Genomic DNA, 19,670 nt, shown 5'->3' with positions numbered 1-19,670 from the left:
TGAACAGTTCTTACTTTAACTACACCATCTACAGTAACCATAACTACAGTTTGCTTTGTGCCTTCACATAATATTTACACATATTTTTCTCCTTTCCTTTGAAACTGCTTGATACCTCTTGTTCTATTATTACCTGCATTTCATTGTAAGGAGGAAGATTACACGCGTTATAGAGAAGTGTCTTGAGTAACACTTGAAGTGTTGCTAAAACAGTCCACTCATAAACGTGAAACAGGACCACTGTGTATTTGTTTTCATATGTCACATGTGTGATTCAACAAATTCGACGTTAGCGTCTCCGTTTTTACTGCGTCACCATTTTAATCATGTTAATCTTACCAAACACAAACACATCGTTCAGATCCTGTAACTGTTTCTCTGAATACACGTTTTATCGATATATAACGACGACATTTGTTTCCAACTATACGAATTTTGTGAGACTTTTCTGCCCGACTTCGTGATCTGTGCAGAGCGCTGCAGCCACAGACACGGGGACACGGACACGGGGACACGGACACGGGGACACGGACACGGGGACACGGACACGGGGACAGGGCATGACGAGGAGGAAGTCCACGAGCACAGAGTTACGTATGTTTTAAAAACATTTTCTACACATTATCGTTGTGTAGCGTCTGTCTGGCACAACACGCTGCAGTTCCTGTGATCTGTTTTTCCAGATGACATCGGAAACTGGTTATTTTCGGGGACAGGCTTACTTCAAAATCTTTTCCCTTTATTATTTGTAGATGGTTTTTTAAAATTGGGCCATGTTGTTTAAGTAAAGCACTTTTTACGTGTTATTTAATTATCATTTCAGGACAGACAGAAATAACATCAGTAATGGATCTATTCAAGCAACAGAAAGTGGAAGATTTCTATGAAATTGGTGAAGAGCTTGGCAGGTACAGACGCGCACGGCTTTTGCATCTGCTTTAAATGTAGTTTAATGAGTAACAGCGGCTAGTTTAATGTAAATCAGAATGCAGATAGTGAGACGGATGGATTGAGAACAACAGCATATTAACTACAAACTCAACCACCAACCAGAACACCAACTACTTCAACGTGTATTCCTGTGTTCATTTAACTGCTCATCACTGGTAATCCTGGTGTAGGAAATATAAGGCATGTTTGCAGAGTAGACACCTACACAAAATACACTGGGATCTTTTTCAAACTTGACTTACATTTACTCTTCCACAGAGTTATTTCTGAGCTCTAACGGTATGGAAATGACACTGGGTCATTAACTGCACCAGTGAAAAGTCTTTTATTTGTCTTTGGCTGCACACAGCTTCCTTTTTAGCTGATGATTGCTGACACACACTCTCTAAATATCAGGTGGTTTCTAAAAGCGATCCGCTCTATTTCTGAGAGAAGTGAGAAACAAAGTTGCATGTTTGGCTTTGCTTTTGTTGCTGTGTGTTGTGTGAGAGAGACAAATGTCATGCACATCAAACTGCTTTTTAAAGGACTTGTTTATATTTAGCAGAGGTTATATTTGCTCTTAGCCTGGCTGCAGGAAGTGGAGTGTCAGCTTACAAACCATTGAAGTGAACCAGGAAAAAATAGATGCATCTGCATGGTCATATAAGTGAATTTGAATGTTAAATACTGTACATGACCTGTGGTGTAACTGTGCAGTTTGTTGTTGTTGTTGTTTGTGTTGTCATTTTCAATATAGATACGGAAATTTGTGGGGTGCATTCTAGTTAGTAAAGTGTCAAACAGTCAAACTAATAACTAAATTACTCATTGGTCTATTTTAAAATAACTCTAATTTTCCACAGTCAATAAAACGACCTACAAATGTTGTAGTTTGCTTAAACTTTGCAGTGCGCCAGACTTTGCCAAATATTTATGACAGTTATGTGCAGTCAATAGGACTGCACCCTTGTTTCCATCTAACCTGCAGATATGTTCATGGTTCTGTGTGGTAGTTAGGAAGTGATTTTTTCAATGATCTTCATTTGATTGTGTGATTTCCTCTCTGTGTTTGAGTGGGCAGTTTGCCATTGTGAAGCAATGTCGAGAGAAAACTACAGGTTTGGAATTTGCTGCTAAGTTTATCAAAAAGCGGCAGAGCATGGCCAGCTCTCGTGGAGTCCGGCGAGACGAAATAGAGCGAGAGGTAAACATCCTCCAGCAGATTCAGCACCCCAACATCGTCATGCTGCACGACGTCTATGAGAACCGCACTGATGTGGTGCTTATCCTGGAGCTGTGAGTAGCTGATTATAACTACTATAATTACTCAAAGATTATTGAGTAATCCCAATTAGCTTCTCTAAAATACAGTACAGTGGAAAATCTTCATGTATATTCTATATTTTGCCAGGCAGATGGGAAATGGGTGCACAAATCATTGAAATGTGCAAATATGCATGAAAATACAGGCATGCATAATATAGCAAACTCTGAGTTGGTGGTAACAAGTGTGAAAGTCAATATGTGAAATGAGTTTTCATGAACAGAATAGGAAGGTCATTTCAACACTATTTATTGGATATTGGCTTTGGTTTGTTCTGTCCTCTGTCAAGATCATCCCGCAGTGCTTCAGTAATGTTAAGGTACCGTGTCTGCAGAGCCCATTTCTTATGAGGCTGCAGAAGGATCAACTGAAGGATCATAAGACAGTTTTTTGCTGGATTTTTCTGAAGGACGTAACTTTCAGATACGGCTCGTCTGCTGTATATAGTTTTTTAAGCCCAATATTTCTTCTTTTCTGCTCTACTTGTCCAATTTTCTCAAATTTTTTTTTAAGAAAAGTGTTGTGAAAAAGCATTTGACACCTTCTTGATTTCTTTTTATCGTGTCTGCTAAAGTTCCATGTTTTAGATCAATATTAGACAAGGATAACTGGAGTCAATGTAAAACAGTTTCTAAATTGTGTTTTCATTTATTAATGGAAAATAACTACCATTACCTAAGTACCTACCTAAAACTTGGTTGATTGTATTAATTTTGTCCCACTCTTGGGAACATGCAAGTCCAGACTTTAACTAACATCCACAAACGGACAATCAGACGTTCTCCTTCAGGATTTTTTGGTATAGAGTAGAATTCATGGCTCCATTACTGATAACAGGTTGTCTGGATCCTGAAGCATCGAAGCAGCCCCGGTACATCACACTACCACCACCACGTTTGCTGATACCCTTATATGACTTGCTGTTTTAGTTTTATGTGAGATGTAACAGGATGCAAACCTTACAAAAAGTAAAACATCTGTCTTTTTAGTCCATAGAACATGTTCCTCCTAAGTTTTTAGGGTCATCAAGATGTTTCTTGGCAAATGAGATGAGCCTTTGTGCTCTTTTTTGTCAGTAATGGTTTTCACCTTGGAAATCTACCTTTTTTCCCCATTTCTTGTTACTGAATCATGAACACTGATCATAGGTGAGGCGAGTAAGTCCTGCTGTTCTTTAGATGTGGTTGTGATGTTGAAACATGTCCTTATAATATATGTTGCCTAGAGGGGACTACTGAAATTAAATTGGTACTGTATAAGTGAAAGCAAGGCTATCAAAATAAAACAGGAAGTAACACACACTGAGACCCAGACTAAAACACGTGAACTTGATAAAGGGGCTGGAGAAAGACAGGGAGACATGACTGACTGGGAAGAAAAAAGGATGAAACACAGAGAGACTATTGACAGGAAGAGAAACTCAGGGACCAGAACTGGAGACATTAACTAGCCTTGGCAGGGAAACCAGGAACCTGCAGAGACAGGACATGGAGAAACCAGACAGACACAGGGACATGACCGGGGAGAAAAAAGGCTACAAAACATGGAGAAAAAAAAATCTTTAAAAAGAAATCATTTGATATATGAAGCTATACACCATATTATATATTTTAGATATTAAGTATATACACTAGATTGCCAAAAGTATTCACTCACCCATCCATGTAATTGAATTCCAGTGTTTCTGTCACTTCCGGGGCCACAGATGCACAGAATCAAGCACCTCAGAATGCAGACTGCTTCTATAGAGAACAAGTCGCTCTCAGGAGCTCAGTGAGTTCCAGCGTCCGACTGTGATAGCATTGCTCTTGCCCAGTCATAACATTTTCTGGCTACCAAATATTCACAATTTTAAATGTGTGGGAAAAGTTTGGAGATGGTCCTTTCTGTTCTAATATGACCTGACAGAAGAGCGGCGACTGCAAGACAGGCCTACTCGTCCAGCATCAGTGGCCTGCTCATTGAATGTGTGAAAGGTTGTCGGACAGTATGTTCCTGAAGCTATTCAGTGGGAAATGAAGGAGAAACGTATAAAAAGAGATAAACCGGCATTTTTTACAGTGATTTTTTAACCCTTTCAGAGTCTCTGGTGGTGAGCTGTTTGATTTCCTGGCCCAGAAGGAGTCTCTGAGTGAGGAGGAGGCTACTCAGTTCATCAAGCAAATCCTTGAGGGGGTGAACTACCTTCACGCCAGAAAGATAGCCCACTTTGATCTTAAGGTTTGTCCAAACAAGATATATCACAGTCTCTTTTTTCACCACAGATAAGATGTTTGTGGTGGTGGGGTGTGGTTTGAGACTCAGCTGCCAGGGAGCAGCGGTGCAGTGGGTTCAGGGGGCAGTGCCAGGGGAGGCTTTCTGGCACAGTTGTCAAGGGTAATCGTATTAGATGTCTCCTATATGTAGTGATCCAAACCACCCAATAACCGCCAAAGGCCTCTATACTACTTGTACAAGCTTTCAGACCCAGAGCTCTTACAGGAACGAGCCCAAAATAAACAGGACAAAGGGATCAATATCAGCCAGGCGCTGTGTGACTCTTCTATTACTCCCATTTTCAGCATTTTGGCTAACTCCCTCTGAACAATTTGCCTTTTATGTTCAGGAACCCTGTAGGGCCGTGAACGCACCGTCACGCCAGGCTGCGTTTCAAAACGATGCTCAATGAGAGACGTTCTGCCAGGCAGGGGGGGAACACGTCCGCAAAGCGCTGTTGCCCGCTCTCTGGGCGTGTCAGATGGTCATCACAATGGAGGGAGGTGGGAATGATGGACTTTTGCTCTCAGGTCCAACACGTACTGAATCTCATTCTTTGCAGGGCTCGGACCTACGGAGCCCCGCAGGGGACATGGGAGAAGAAAAAAATTAAGGAGAAAAAAAAAATTAGGGAGAAAAAAAATTAGGGAGAAAAAAAAAATTAGGGAGAAAAAAAATTAGGGAGAAAAAAAAAATTAGGGAGAAAAAAAATTAGGGAGAAAAAAAAAATTAGGGAGAAAAAAAATTAAGGCGGTCTTTTGCGAGATCTCGCAAAAGTTGAATTCCAACAATGGCGGCAGCTACTTAGTTGTAATATTACTCTTTCTGGGTCACAAAATACACTTTTAAGATATTTTGAGGCATGAATGTAGCTGTGTAAACGTCAGATACCTGCTCGGTTTACAAGACATCACATATTTGCAAAAGTGCTCCGACGTTTTTGGAGATCTGACACCCACTAGCTCGAAGCTAACGGGAGGTCGAGACCTACTACAGCCGGGAGGAACACCGCTTTCCCGGCACATCGTGCCTCGACCTCCCGGTCGGCTTCGAGCTGGCGGCCTCCGAAGAATGCGGCTAAAACTTTTGCGAGATCCCGAGTTTGTTTTGCGAGATCTCGCAAAAGTCCGTATTAATTTTTTTTTTCTCCCTAATTTTTTTTTTCTCCCTAATTTTTTTTTCTCCCATGTCCCCTGCGGGGCTCCGTACGGACCTTCCTCCCAGCTTTCTTTAATCAGGTCGAGCACCCCATGTGGCTTCTGGCGGAACAGCAGCTCAAAGGGAGAAAATCCTGTGGAGGCCTGGTGGACCTCGGCAACTGCAAATAACTGAGGGTCTAACCAGCGATCCCAATTGCATTCATCTTCGTGAATGAACTTACAAATCATGGACTTCAAAGTCTTATTCAGCCACTCCATCAGCCCGTCAGTCTGAGGGTGGTAGACGCTGATCCGAACAGATTTAATGCCCAACAATTTGGACAGTTCCCGCAGTGTGCGAGACATGAATGACGTGCCCTGCTCAGTCAATATTTTTTTCAGGATACTGACTCGGGAGATGACCTGAAACAGTGCCTGTGCCCCACGCTTTGTAGAGATGTCACGCAGTGGCACTGCTTCCGGGTATCCCATTGCATAATCCACCAGAACTAATACAAAGCGATAGCCACGTGCACTCTGGTGAAATGGCCCGATGAGAACCATGCCAATGCGCTCAAACAGAACCTCCACTAGTGGGAGTGGGCGCAAAGGCGCTTTTTGAATGGCTGGCTGGTTAACAAGCTGGCATTCTGGGCAGGATGCGCACCAGCGGTGAACATCCACCCAGATGCCCGACCAATAAAACCAGGCCATTATTTGCTCCAGAGTTTTGTCACATCCCATATGCCCTGCCATGGGGTTATAATGAGCCGCCTGGAAAATCATTTCCCAGCGGCCTTGTGGCACCAACAACTGGCTGTGTGTCTCCTCCGTGCGAGTGTCACGACTCACTCAATATAACCTGTCTTTTAATAACACGAACATGAAGTGCGGGTAGGTCCGCACGGCTTCAGGGTGCACCACGTGACCATCAATCTCAATCACTTGGTCAAAGGCTGAGCGCAGAGTGTCATCAAGAGAATGCTCCAGTGGGAAATCTCCTGTGGGGGTAATTTCCAGGTGGCGGGGGGTGGCGCGTCCTCCCTTGCTTTTGCGGCCAGGTGATCCTCCACCAGTGTGACCGCCACGTCCACGTCCACTTAGCTGTCTCGCCGGCAGCGGATGATCCTCCCCAGTCAGCCTGCAGGTGCGGAACCGCCGGCGATGATCTTCTTGGGTGAGGCCCATCTGCTCAAACACGGCCTGGCTCATGTCAGCGACGCAGCTCTGTGAGGTCGGTAGTAGGCTCAGGGCTGCCGTTTGCAACTCCTCCGACAGTATTGGAATCAGGGGGTCTACTGTGCTTGTGGCCACTGCCACGCCTCCGCTGTTGCATGGAATGCCTCCAAAAAAACCTGAGGATCATCACCGTCCCACATCCTTTGCATCACTACTGACAGAGGCAGGGGCCTCGACGGTGCAGGAGCCCCAACTAGCTGCTCAAGGACCCTGGTCTGCTGGTCTGAGTGCTCCTGCAGCTTAATCAGACGCTCCCGCTGGGCCACCGCCTGATCTTGACACATCGTTGCCAATTCAACCAGCATCTGTGCCAACAACTGTGCAGGCTGGGTAGGTAGCGCATCGTGCGGGTCAGACATCCCACTCCTGGGTTTCGGTACCACTTGTAAAAGTACACGACGCACACGATGATCGTGCTCACTATAATTGCGTTTTATTGAAAGTTGTGAAGTCAGGGAACACAGTCGTTCCAGTCCAGCTCTCTCCGTCCCCGCTCAACTTTGCCTTCACTATATAGAGAAACAGAAAGAGACACTGTCATCAGTCAGTCACCACCACCTGTGGCTCACCTGCCTCCTGGTACCACCCCCTTGAGCTCACTGCACCACTCCTCCCCTGCAGCTGAGCCAGGGACAACACCTCCGAAACATATGTCATTGCTGTAGATCCTAGTGGTCTGGATCAATGTTCGCTCCTGGCATAGAGCTTGAAGTTATCCATGTGGTTAACATTAGCTCCATTCTGCAGTCTGTATCCATTGCCATTTTTGCTAACGATCTGGCTGAGGGGTTTAGGCCTATGCAGAACAGCCAGGGAGATCCTGCATCTCCTTGGTCAATCCCACACTTGATGGCGACTTGTGAGAGTTGACTTCTAGTGTGTTGCATTGGGTTCATGATGAAGGCTCTTAGGGTTCTGTTGAATTACAGGCTTTCTTGTTGTCAATCCAGGTGTTTCACTGGTTTGTCAGTTTGGTCTTATAGTCTCAAGTCTTCCAGTAGTTAATGTTGTACCCATTCCTTCCTGCTCATGTATTGATCAATGTGCCATCTTAGCTGCTGTGATAACTGACAGGAGCTTCCATGTTATGCTGAGGCAGGTTATTGGCCAGTAGTTTCATGGATCGAGTCCCTTCTGAGGGGTCATGATGAACAAAGCCAACTTACAAAAACAGTTGCCTCAAGGTGTTTTATATTGTAAGGTAAATAATACAAAGAAAACGGAAAAACCCCAACAATCATATGACCCCTTATGAGCAAGCGCTTTGGCGACAGTGAGAAGGAAAAACTCCATTTTAACAGGAAGAAACCTCCGGCAGAACCAGGCTCAGGGAGGGGCGGGGCCATCTGCCGCAACCAGTTGGGGTGAGGGGATCAAGACAGGGCAAAGTGTGGATGAGAACCATTGCATTTAAAAATAATTAAATGCAAAGTGGAACCACGCAACGTGGTGTATAAACAGATAATGAGTGAAAAAGTATGTTTGAAGAAGAAACACTCAATGCATCATGGGAATCCCCAGCAGTCTAGACCTATTGCATCATAGCTAAGGGAGGGATTCAGAAAGGTCACATGGTCCAGCATTAATTATATGCTGTACCAAAAAGGAAAGTGTTAAGCCTAATCTTAAATGTGGAATGGGTGTCTGTCTCCCAAATCCAAACTGGAAGCTGGTTCCACAGTTGAGGGGCCCGAAAGCTGAAGGCTCTGCCTCCCATTCTACTTTTAACTAGTCTAGAATCCAAAAGTAGGCCCAGAGTCTGAGAGCAAATTGCTCTAATGGGGTGACTAGATCATTAAGATAAGATGAGGCCTGATTTTTTGTATGTGGAAAATGACTCCAAGATTCCTCAGTATTGCTGGAAGCTGAAGTAATGCCATCCAGATGCCATATTTCTTAGATATTTAGTGCAACAACCTCAGTTTTATCTGAATTTAGAAGCAGAAAATTCGAGGTCATTCAGGACGTTGTGTCTTTAAGACATTCCTGCAGTTACAAAGCTGCTTTTGTATTTCTAAACAGAATCTAACAATCTAAGTCAACAAAACAATCAATTTTTTAAACTCTGTATCTTATCTTATCTTAAAACTGTATTGGTGATGCAGCGTTTCAGACACGTACCTGGTGCTCTCCTGGAAGAAGCATCGCTCCGTACGGTTTGAACTAGGATGGGTGTGGGATAAATTAGAGACCAAAGTAAAGAAAACAGAGAACAACTGAAGAAGTGAAAAGAATAAAGAGTGTGAAACAGTTAACACATTTCTTTGCTTCAAACATCAGTATGTGTTATTTCAAACACTGTAAAAGAAAAAAAGAATAAGACCAGGTGTGTCCAAAATGATTGACTGGTCTTCATATGTAGCAACACATCTGAATGTGCTAAGTGAAAAAAACAAAACATTGTAACAACATTTTTCTAACATTTAGAAACAATCACTTATCTGACAATGTATCCCATGTACTAATCAATAAAATGATTTATTTCACTCGTAGTTGAAAACTTGTTCGTAGACCAAAATGCCACTGAGCATATAGTAAATAAAGTAAATTCATGAATTAAGCTGTGCATAGAAACATGATGGGTCCATTTTTCACTGCTTTCCACAAATGATTTTTCCCTTTTTTAATTTTTCTTCCCTTTTTGTATCAAAAAATCAACTCACATGTTTTAGAACCTCCTAATGTGAAGTGTTCAAAGTTGCTTAGTACATGTTCTTGTCTTCTGCAGCCTGAAAACATAATGCTTTTGGATAAGAACACACCCTTGCCAAGAATAAAACTGATTGATTTTGGTCTTGCCCATAAGATTGAAGCTGGAGTTGAGTTCAAGAACATCTTTGGAACTCCTGAGTTTGTAGGTAAGATTATTATTTATAAACTGGGGTAGCAAAGAGCTCATATTCCTTCACTGTTGGTAAATGGACTGGTTCTTATATAGTGCTTTTCTGCTCTACCTGGGGACTCCTATTGCTTTGTACAACACCTCATTCACACCAGAACTTTTTTCTTTTTCGATTAGTAGATGTCCGAGCTCTTTCTCCGGAGCTACAGTCACCCAATCTTTTTCATTCCATTTTTAAAATCTTTACATCACTTGCCAATCTGTCTAAGATTTAATTTTTGAAGTCTTCTCAGGAAATTAAACTGATTCTGATTCTGACCTCTCAGCTGTTATGAAGTCAATAACTACATCCCAAAACTCTGGAAAAGGCAGCCTGAAGATTTAGGGGATGTCGATCTAGCCACTTAATCACAACTCTCAGCTTTGCTTAAACGATCAGAAAATAATCTGGACAAAGACGAAGGTAAACAAAAATAATCAAAAAATATCCACAAAATAATAGAAATAAGAAAAGCTAGAAAGAAAAGCATTGTTTACTGCCAGCAGTTCTACAATGCAATGGACATTTTAAAGGAGTTTGGTCCCAGTTATCCAGTTAGCAATCTGGTTTTGAACTGTCATGTCTTTAAAAATAGAAACGCATTAAAGGGTTTGCAATATTAGATCTAAATACAAGGAAATGTTTACCTTTCTGTTTTATGTGCATATTTATTTATTTTTGTATTGGTTGCCTGTAAAGCTCCAGAGATTGTCAACTATGAGCCCCTTGGATTGGAAGCAGACATGTGGAGCATTGGTGTCATCACTTACATCCTGCAAGTTAACCTCACCCAATATTAATGTGGCATCTCCTACAATATCATATACATAGTAATGCAGCAGTATAATAAACTGCACTTTTTTATTGTTTTATTCCAGGCTGAGTGGTGCCTCTCCTTTCCTGGGGGACACAAAACAGGACACACTGGGGAACATTTCAGCCATAAATTATGAGTTTGATGAAGAGTTCTTCTGTCACACCAGTAAGCTGGCCAAGAACTTCATCAGCCAGCTACTCGAGAAGGATAAGAAGTAAGAGCTCAGGGATAGCTTAGTGAAGGATACTTGTGCCACAGCAGGAGAGTAAAACGCACATTAATTCTGGAGAGCTCATTATAGTCACATCACCACTTTTACATAATGAAAGTTAGCAAGATTTTTTTTTGTCTCACAGGAAAAGATTAACAATTCAAGATGCCCTCAATCACCCATGGATCAAGGTAATGCTTCTGTTGAAGCCATCTCAGTTCGCAGAGCAATGCATGTCTATCAGAGAGCTTTATAGAGAAATGATGCCTCAGAAACCACTTAGGGCTCTTCGCTTTTTAAAAACTTCACTGGTATAAATTCAGAAATTTACAGAGAAACAGGAGACTCGAGCATGAAAAACTGAAATCTCTCATTTAGGAAAATATTCAGACTTAACGTAGAGTTGCTCTGAAATGACCTGATCAAGGAGACTTTACGCAATTCACACTGCACATTAGGACAAAAACTGAATCGTGAAGTCCAAGAGCTCTTTGTAGATAAAACAAAACATTGTGACTACGTCCACACCAGCCCGGATAAATTTGAAAACTGCGTTTTCTTCTGAAAACTATTCACACTAGCGTTTTCAGTTGTTTTCACAGAGTTGTGCATCCACTAGTGATGTGTCAGTCACGAACAAAATGGCTCTTAGAGCCGGATCTTTGACGTGAACGACGCTTTGCGCTGAGCAGAGGGGGGAGGGGCGGTAGTTACACTGGCAGTAGCACAGGAACAGAGCGAATCAACCACGAATGTGGTTGTTGATCAATGGTCATGAGAATTTGCATAATTAAGATTAAGGAACTGACCTCCCAGCCCATTGTTCCCTCACTGGGCTGGTTTCAGTCATTGTGCAAATGTCCTGTTTATAAGATTGAAACCTGCAGTCAGCTGAGACTGAAGACGTCACCTGGATGAGTGACGAAACGTTTCTCCCACAAAACGCTGCGTCCAGATGAACAGAATCAACTTTTGGAGATAAGAGATTCTCAGAAACTAAAGAAATCATAAAACCCAAAATCAACAACAAAATTCCTTCCCCAAAACGCCGGGTCCAAACCCCAGGGATCCTAACAAGGATTCACAAGCAGCCACGGAAATCCTGAACAGGGACGAGGAAAACCAAGTCACTGTCCAACAGGAACGGTTATTGAAAGTTTCCATGAAAAGCTATTAATTTTTGTTTTATCTACTTAGTGTCCTCTCTCTGGGAATAATTAGGTAACAGGATTCATCCGTCCACGAAACTGTCAGTTCTCCAGTTATTTTTAAGCCTCTGAAATTTTTAAAGAAATATTTTTATTGTAAAGAATCAAAATTACCCCCCCCCCCCAAAAAAAAACAAAAACAAACTGTAATTGTCCCACATTTGCAGACCTAATTGTTTGTTCCCAGTCCTTTCAGTGCCTGCTGCAGTTATCTCCTGCAGTTTTCTTAAAAACCTGAGCATGCTATCCTTTCTTTTCACATTTTTATTATGCTATCTCTCAAACTTTTGATGTTGACTTAATGTTTAATTCTTTGAATAAAAAACATGTTGACAGTGTTTTTGAAAGGTTCTTTATAAATAAAGTCACTACTATTTATAATAATAATAACTTGGATTTGTAGAGCACCTTTCAAGAATCCCAAGATTCTTCTTTAAAACAGTTAATCTCTCTCTGTGTTTGAAATTGTTTAGTCCAATGAGAACAAGGAAGAGAATAAAGCCAGGGGGCCAAAGAAAAGTGAGCGGCGCCAGTTGAAGACCAAGCGCCTGAGGGAGTACACTATCAAGTCCCACTCAAGCATGCCACCCAACAACACCTACGTGAACTTTGAGCGCTTTGCCCAGGTTGTGGAGGACATTGACCAGATGGAGAGCTCGTTCATTAGCCTGGCCGCAGCCCACGACTCTCTGCAGGAAAATATAGACGCCATGGTCTCTATTTATAATGAAAAGGAAGCCTGCTACAAGGAGGAGAATGAAGCCATGCGTCACGAGCTCTCGCAAATCCGCTACGAGTTCCGTAAGGTGGAGGCCTTGAAGAGGAGCCTGCAGGATGACATCCAAGCCTTCAGCTGCAGCCTCGGTGCCATCAGCAACCGCTTCCAGGAGAGACAGAGCCGGTTTGATGCCCTGGCCCTGGAACTAAGCAACGAGGTGAAGTGGGTGCAGGATGTCATGGGGTCATTTCATACAGATGAAGGTAGAAGATACCCCAACTGCAGCTTCTCCTCAGCTTTCAACAACGTGAATGAAACTCTGAAAGAGCTTTTAAACCGTTCCTGTGAAGGAGAACTGCTCTCTGGGATCAACTTGGACTTTAGTGAAACTGGACAACAAAAATGATTTAAAATACTAAATCACATAGAAAACATTTAAAAGCAGCTAGCAGGAGTGTGCTGCAGCATGCCCAAATATTTGTTACACAAAGCTATACACTGTTTGTTTTATACGTAAATAACAGATTGCATACTTCCATACTGAAACTTTTTTTCATATGAACAAAATCTTCTGTTCTAAAATACTATTAAATGTTAAGCAAAGACTTCGCTGTAACAATCACCATTCATTTATTGTGTTCTATGTTGGAGAGATTTTAAAAAAAAAGCCTTTTCTACTTATTTCTCATTAAGTCTAAAAGAAAGATTTACTAATTTGCTATTCTGCATTAATACACTGCCTGGCCAAAAAAAGTCACCACCAAATTAAAAGGTCACACACTCTAATATTTTGTTGGTCGCCCTTCAGCTTTGGCGCATTCACTGTGGCATTGTTTAGTAAGCTTCTGCAATGTCAGAGGATTTATTTCCATCCAGTGTTGCATTCATTCACCAAGATCTTGAATTGATGATGGTGGAGTCTGACCACTGTGCAAAATGTCTGTGAAGGTTCTCAGTCATCCAGGTCATCGTAGTCAAAGGAGCTTGCAAAGAAAAGCGTCTGGACTTCTTTAAGTTGCTTGAAGACGTTTCACCTCTCATCCGAGAAGCTTCTTCAGTTCTAAGGTCAAATGGTGGAGAGTCCCAGATATAAACCTAGTGGGAGAAACCCCCCACAGAGGGACAAAAGGACCCCCTGATGATCCTCTAATCGCCTGAGCCAAGGTGGGAAACTGGGCGTGGGTCCCAATCAGCCAGAGTTTCGGGTGTGTTCATTGTGAAACCTGGCCCCACCTTATCATGCGAATTCCTGAGGTCAGATGGCCCAGGATGTGAGTGGGCGTTAAGGCGTCTGGGAAGGATCTCAAAACTGGATTATAGATGGCAGAGAGTTGGTGTCGTAAGCCCCGCCTCTGTTCAAAGATGGTCGCTCACAGTGGACATAGATGCTTCTTTCACTCCTCTTTCAAACCATCTGTCCTCTCTGTCCAAAATGTGAACGTTGGCATCCTCGAAAGAGTGACCTTTGACCTTTAGATGCAGATGGACTGCTGAGTCTTGTCCTGTGGAGGTGGCTCTTCTGTGTTGTGCCATGCGCTTGTGAAGTGGCTGTTTGGTCTCTCCAATGTAGAGGTCTGGGACTGGGACTCTCTGGGACTATCTGGGACTCTCCACCATTTGACCTTAGAACTGAAGAAGCTTCTCGGATGAGAGATGAAACGTCTTCAAGTAACTTAAAGAAGTCCAGACGCTTTTCTTTGCAAGCTCCTTTGACCACTGTGCAAAGCCTTCTCCAGCACACCCCAAAGATCCTCAATGGGGTTAAAGTCTGGACTCTGTGGTGGCCAGTCCATGTGTGAAAATGATGTCTCATGCTCCCAGAACCACTAATTCATCATTTAAGCCCGATGAATCCTGGCACTGTCATCTTGGAATAGGCCCATGCATCAGGGGAGAAAAAACCCATTCATGGAATAACCTGGTCATTCAGTATAGTCGGGTAGATTCAAAGATTCAAAGGCGTTTCTCTGTGCAATGAAATCCTTTCTTTGCTGTCCACCCACAGATGCCGATTAATATATACAATAGAAACAGAACGTATAAAATACAAATAGTACAAATAAATAAATGAAGACAGGAAAGGAGACAAAATATGGAGGTGTGAAACAGAGATGTGTGCAAAGAGCTATAGCTTAATATGCAGGATGACCTGATGTGCACACTTCAGAAGTGTGCACAGTCCGTGTTGGGGGTGTGTGGGGTCTTTGAGGATGGAGGCAGCTCTCCTCTGGACTCTGTGATGGTAGCTGCTCTGCAGAGAGGGCAGCGGAGTCCTGATGATCTTCTCCGCAGTTGTTATCACTCTCTGCAGGCGTTTGCGGTCCATAGCAGCTGGTCAGCTGACCTCATTCTTGGAGCACATGCTGTTGCTGAACCTAGACCTGACCAACTGCAGCAACCCCAGATCATAGCACTGCCCCCACAGGCTTGTACAGTAGGCACTAGGCATGATGGGTGCATCACCTCATCTGCCTCTCTTCCTACCCTGATGCACCCATCACTCTGGAACAGGGTAAATCTGGACTCATCAGACCACATGACCTTCTTCCAGTGCTCCAGAGTCCAATCTTTATGCTCCCTAGTAAACTGAAGCCTTTCCCCCCGGTTTGCTTCACTGATTAGTGGTTTTCTTACGGCTAAACAGCTGTTCAGTCCCACTCCTTCATATTGTGTGTGTGGAAATGCTCTTACTTTCACTATTAAACATAGCCCTGAGTCCTACTGTTGTTTTTCTTCAATTTGATTTCACCAAACATTTAAGTGATTGCCGATCATGATCATTCAGGATTTTGTTCTGGCCACATTTCTTCCTCCAAGACGATGAGTCCCCACTATCCTTCCACTTTTTAATAATGCATTGGACAGTTCTTAACCTTAGACGTTTTCTCTGCTTGATGGATCCCAATGATTTGACCCTTCTCAAACACACTAACATCTTTTCCAGGACCACGTGATGTGTCTCGCGACATGGTTGTTTATGAAATGAGAAGCAACTCATTTCACCAGCTGGGGTTAAATAACTTGTTGCCAGCTGAAAGGTAATTGCCAATGCAGTAATTGACCAACAGGTGGCGACTTTTATTTGGCCAGGCAGTGTATAATGTTCAGGGTCATTTTTAAACGCATCGGGTCCCTCGAAATGCTCTTTGTTTCCATAAAGGTCCCAAAGAGATCTGTTCCCAAATTAGTACAGAATGTCAGTACTTGATCTGTCTTAAAATGTGATGTGATGTCTGAGAGCAGCTCTCTGCGCAGTCTGATCTCTCTCCATGCTGACCAACACTACGTGGTCGGATCAAAAGCAGCATGTATTCCTATATTCTGACAGTAATCATCTGCAGTGAGAAGCACACATATTAGCAGTGTGCTAATAAAATAAAAAATGAAAAGTTATAATAGCTCATTTTTCCAAAGTTACTTTGAATTTACTCATTTTGTGAGACAAAATTTATATTTCTCTTTCATTCAGCTTGCAGCTTTTATTCCACGCACAGTCCACATTATGATTTGAAAGCTTTTTTACCATCCTTTAACTCTGGTATCACTTTTAGAAGAGATTTTGTTGTTAATTATGTTGTTTTACAGAGAAACACGAATGTAATGCAACGAGTATACTCAACACATTACTTTTTTTAATCCTATAGGATAAGGAAATTCTCCTGGGAGTGATTAACCCTTGTATGGTGTTCGGGTCTGTGAGACCCGTGTTCAGTTTTTTTCAAAAGAAAAATTAAACAATTAATTATTATATCACGTGTAAATGTGCTGTGTCTTTCCACTCACTCCACTTGATTATAACTGATTTATTTATAACATTTTATATAAAAGAAAAACGAGAAGCACATTAATTCATAAATGTGATCTAACAAAGGTAAAGGGAAAAAATTAACCATGTTTGCTGTTCATATGTCTTGTAATTGGGATGAAGTAAACATCTGTTGAGTAATTTAACATAAAATTGTTTGATAGTGTTAATTTGGAAAGCCAAAACTCTAGCGGGTCCACCAGACCCATGAACACTGGCTGAGTAACAAAAATACGAACACCACACAAGGGTTAAGTAACACACTCCAAATACTCCAGACTGAAAAAGTCATTTGGATGAGTCACATCTTCTATGACAGATGTGTGAAAAGCAGAAAGCAACAGAGACTAAACTGACAAATCCAAAACTGGGAAGAAACTAGAAACATGAGATGTGGTAAAGGCAATACATCAGAGATGGGCAACTCGAGGCCTCAAGGGCCGGTGTCCTGCGGGTTTTAGATCTCACCCTGGGTCAACACACCTGAATCAAATGATTAGTTCATTACCAGGCCTCTGGAGAACTACAAGATATGTTGAGGAGGTAATTTAGCCATTTGAATCAGCTGTGTTAGATCAAGGACACATCTAAAACCTGCTGGACGCTGGCCCTTGCGGCCTGGAGTTGCCCACACCTGCAGTAGATGATACGCAGACAATCAGGCAGCAAACAGAGGAAGACAAAGGGCTTAAATACACAGAGGGATAACGAGGGAATGAGACACAGGACGAGAGGAAACAGGCAGAGAGACATGGACTGACACTGGAACAATGAGAAGCACAGATATGAACACATAACTAGATCAGATGTGACACAAGGAACACAGAGGAAGCACAGTGACGGAAACCAAGAGACCAAATACTATAAATATCAATGAAATCAAAGACTACTAACTCAAAATCCCAAAACGTTGGGTCAAAGACCCAGGACCGTGACAGGCGAAACGCTCCTGCCACTGAAAACGCTACGTCCAGATGAGCAGAATCACCTTTTTGGATTTCCTCACCTGGATCGTTGAGTTTTTGACTTTTAAGAAAAGTACGTTTTGTATAATATGTGTAGTACATTAACTTTTTTGAGTAATGAGCCAACACTGCTCACAACAAAGAGTGGTAATAGCGCCAACATGTACAAACATCTGCACAAACAGCATGCAGTTCATTTGCAGGACTGTAGTGTCTTTGAAATGCTGCTTTGTGACGGTGGTGAGTCTCAAACTGGAGACAGTGAGACATAAGTCATAATAATGGAATTGCATAATTCTGAAGTATCATCATTGTATAAGTATAAAATGATAAAATTCCACTCTTGCGTGTGTTGGTGGGTTGTTTTTTTTTTGCAGAGGTGGGCGTTACCACAGGTGCCCCCCCTTGGGCTTCACACACCTGTGAGTGATTGCACACCTCTCTCTGTTAACCTTGTCAGAAGCCCCTACTTAAGAAAGTAGCTGAACTTCAGTCTTTGTTGGATTATTGAACTACTACAGTCAGTGTTCAACACCACGTTTCTCCACTATAGTTGTCTTATTCTACCTTATCCCTTTAACCCCTAACCTCATTTACGCTTTAAACCAGGGTTTGACAAGAACGCTGCAGGACATCAGCCCTTGAGGCCTGGAGTTGCCCTAACCCGTCACTGGCGACGGTTTAGCGTTTAAAGGTTTATCCTGTTGAGAAAAGCTAACCTTTGTCTTCTTGTGTGCACATTCCTGTGGCAAGATTCCTCCGTGGTTAGCGGTGAGTTAATCAGTGTTTCTGGATCTGAATTGTTGTTTTAGTCCAAGTTGAAAATAAATTCATGTAATTTTATAGACGAGTCCTGCGACTGACTCCTGTTTGCTGAGCGGACTAAGGGCCTAGAAGCCAGTACATGGCAGTGGACCCAAGCGCAAATACCAAACAGAAGACATCAATGGAATATATGAGTTTTATTGCAAACACAAGAATAACAATGACGAGGGGGCGAAGGATGGGACGTGAGCACGAGGCAGAGAATCACTGACATGAGGCTCTGCAACAGAGGGATAGTGTAGTTAGATATGGGGATGATGAGCGAGAACCAGAAAGAGAGACTTGATGGCTTACTAGCAGGTGGAGGTTGTTAAGCATAGAGGGGAGGCAGCTGAGGGAGCGTCCGACAGGTGAGTGACAAAATGCGATTCCAACTTTAAGTTCCAGACGATCCAGAGAAGACAGCAGACAGGAGGAGCAGGTGAAGGAGGTAATTAATTGCGTGCCAAGGGTGAGTCTGTGGAGAAGTTTGGAAAATCTTGCCAAGAAAACCAGTGTTCAGGTAATTGACTGCAGGTAAGCAAAGTGAAGACTGGACGAGGAGAACAGGAGGTAGCTGACAGACTAGCAAAGAACTGATGGCAGCTCTGGTCTTTAAGTACAGGCTCACTGGAGCCATCGATGGAGGGCAGACCCAGGCAAGCACCAGCAAACAGGAAAAACCTGAGCCTGTATGACGCACACTCTAGATGCAAGAAGCCCAGCTAAACGGACATAAGATAAGATAAGTCTTTATTGATCCCACAACGGGGAAATCTTTGCGTCACCTCAGCTCAGGTACAGATATATGAAGGAAATACAAAAATACAAATAAGTACAATCAATGAAAAAAAGTAAGATAATACACTATATACAATGGTAGCATACACAGTATGTGATTATGGATATAGTTGGAAATATGGAAGACAAACTATATAGCTTGGAAGGTCCATTATGCATGAAGTGGTGACCGTGGATGTTCACAGTGTCCAGTGACTCATGACATCATGATTGAGGAGTTATAAAGTCTAACTGCTGTTGGGATGAATGATCTGCGAAAGCGCTCCTTCCTGCAGCGAGGGTGTTTCAGTCTCTGACTAAAGGAGCTGCTCAGCCCACTCACAGACTCATGCAGTGGGTGATGTGGGTTGTTCATGATGGATGTCAGCTTTACTAACATCCTCCCCTCACCAACCACCTCCACAGACTCCAGGGGACATCCCAGCACGGAGCCAGACCTCCGCACCAGTTTGTCAATCCTGCTCCTGTCCCTGTCCGTGCAGCCACTCCCCGAGCAGGCCACTGCATAGAAAAGGGCAGATGCTACCACAGTGTCATAGAATAACAGAGTCCCTGCAGACTCCGAAGG

General features: G+C 42.8%; 1 protein-coding gene across 3 annotated transcripts; it reads left to right on the top strand.

Moving 5' to 3' along the window:
• The first annotated feature begins 296 nt into the window (after positions 1-296).
• On the top strand, positions 297-13,332 carry dapk2a (death-associated protein kinase 2a). Of its 3 annotated transcripts, none has more exons than XM_026188499.2 (9): positions 297-594; positions 824-908; positions 2,008-2,229; positions 4,339-4,477; positions 9,620-9,749; positions 10,473-10,548; positions 10,652-10,804; positions 10,947-10,992; positions 12,483-13,332. In XM_026188499.2, the coding sequence occupies exons 1-9, from the start codon at positions 561-563 to the stop codon at positions 13,131-13,133; spliced, it is 1,536 nt and encodes a 511-aa protein (XP_026044284.1). In that variant the 5' UTR covers positions 297-560; the 3' UTR covers positions 13,134-13,332. The 3 variants fall into 3 exon arrangements, with proteins under 3 accessions (XP_026044284.1, XP_080156098.1, XP_026044438.1); XM_080299972.1 differs by having other exon boundaries at positions 549-594; positions 2,015-2,229; XM_026188653.2 differs by lacking the exon at positions 297-594 and having other exon boundaries at positions 606-908; positions 2,015-2,229.
• Positions 13,333-19,670: the final 6,338 nt, after the last annotated feature.

This window comes from Astatotilapia calliptera, chromosome 1 (genome assembly GCF_964374335.1).
Source record: "Astatotilapia calliptera chromosome 1, fAstCal68.1, whole genome shotgun sequence".
NCBI classification, from domain to species: domain Eukaryota; kingdom Metazoa; phylum Chordata; class Actinopteri; order Cichliformes; family Cichlidae; genus Astatotilapia; species Astatotilapia calliptera.
Note: the sequence above shows the minus strand (reverse complement) of the source record. Positions and strands in the feature narration are given on the sequence as shown.

Coding starts and splice junctions, on each gene's coding strand:
- dapk2a (XM_026188499.2), top strand. CDS start 561: ATGACGAGGAGGAAGTCCACGAGCACAGAGTTAC. Junction 595..823: donor GTCCACGAGCACAGAGTTAC/GTATGTTTTAAA, acceptor TTATCATTTCAG/GACAGACAGAAATAACATCA. Junction 10,805..10,946: donor CTACTCGAGAAGGATAAGAA/GTAAGAGCTCAG, acceptor TTTGTCTCACAG/GAAAAGATTAACAATTCAAG.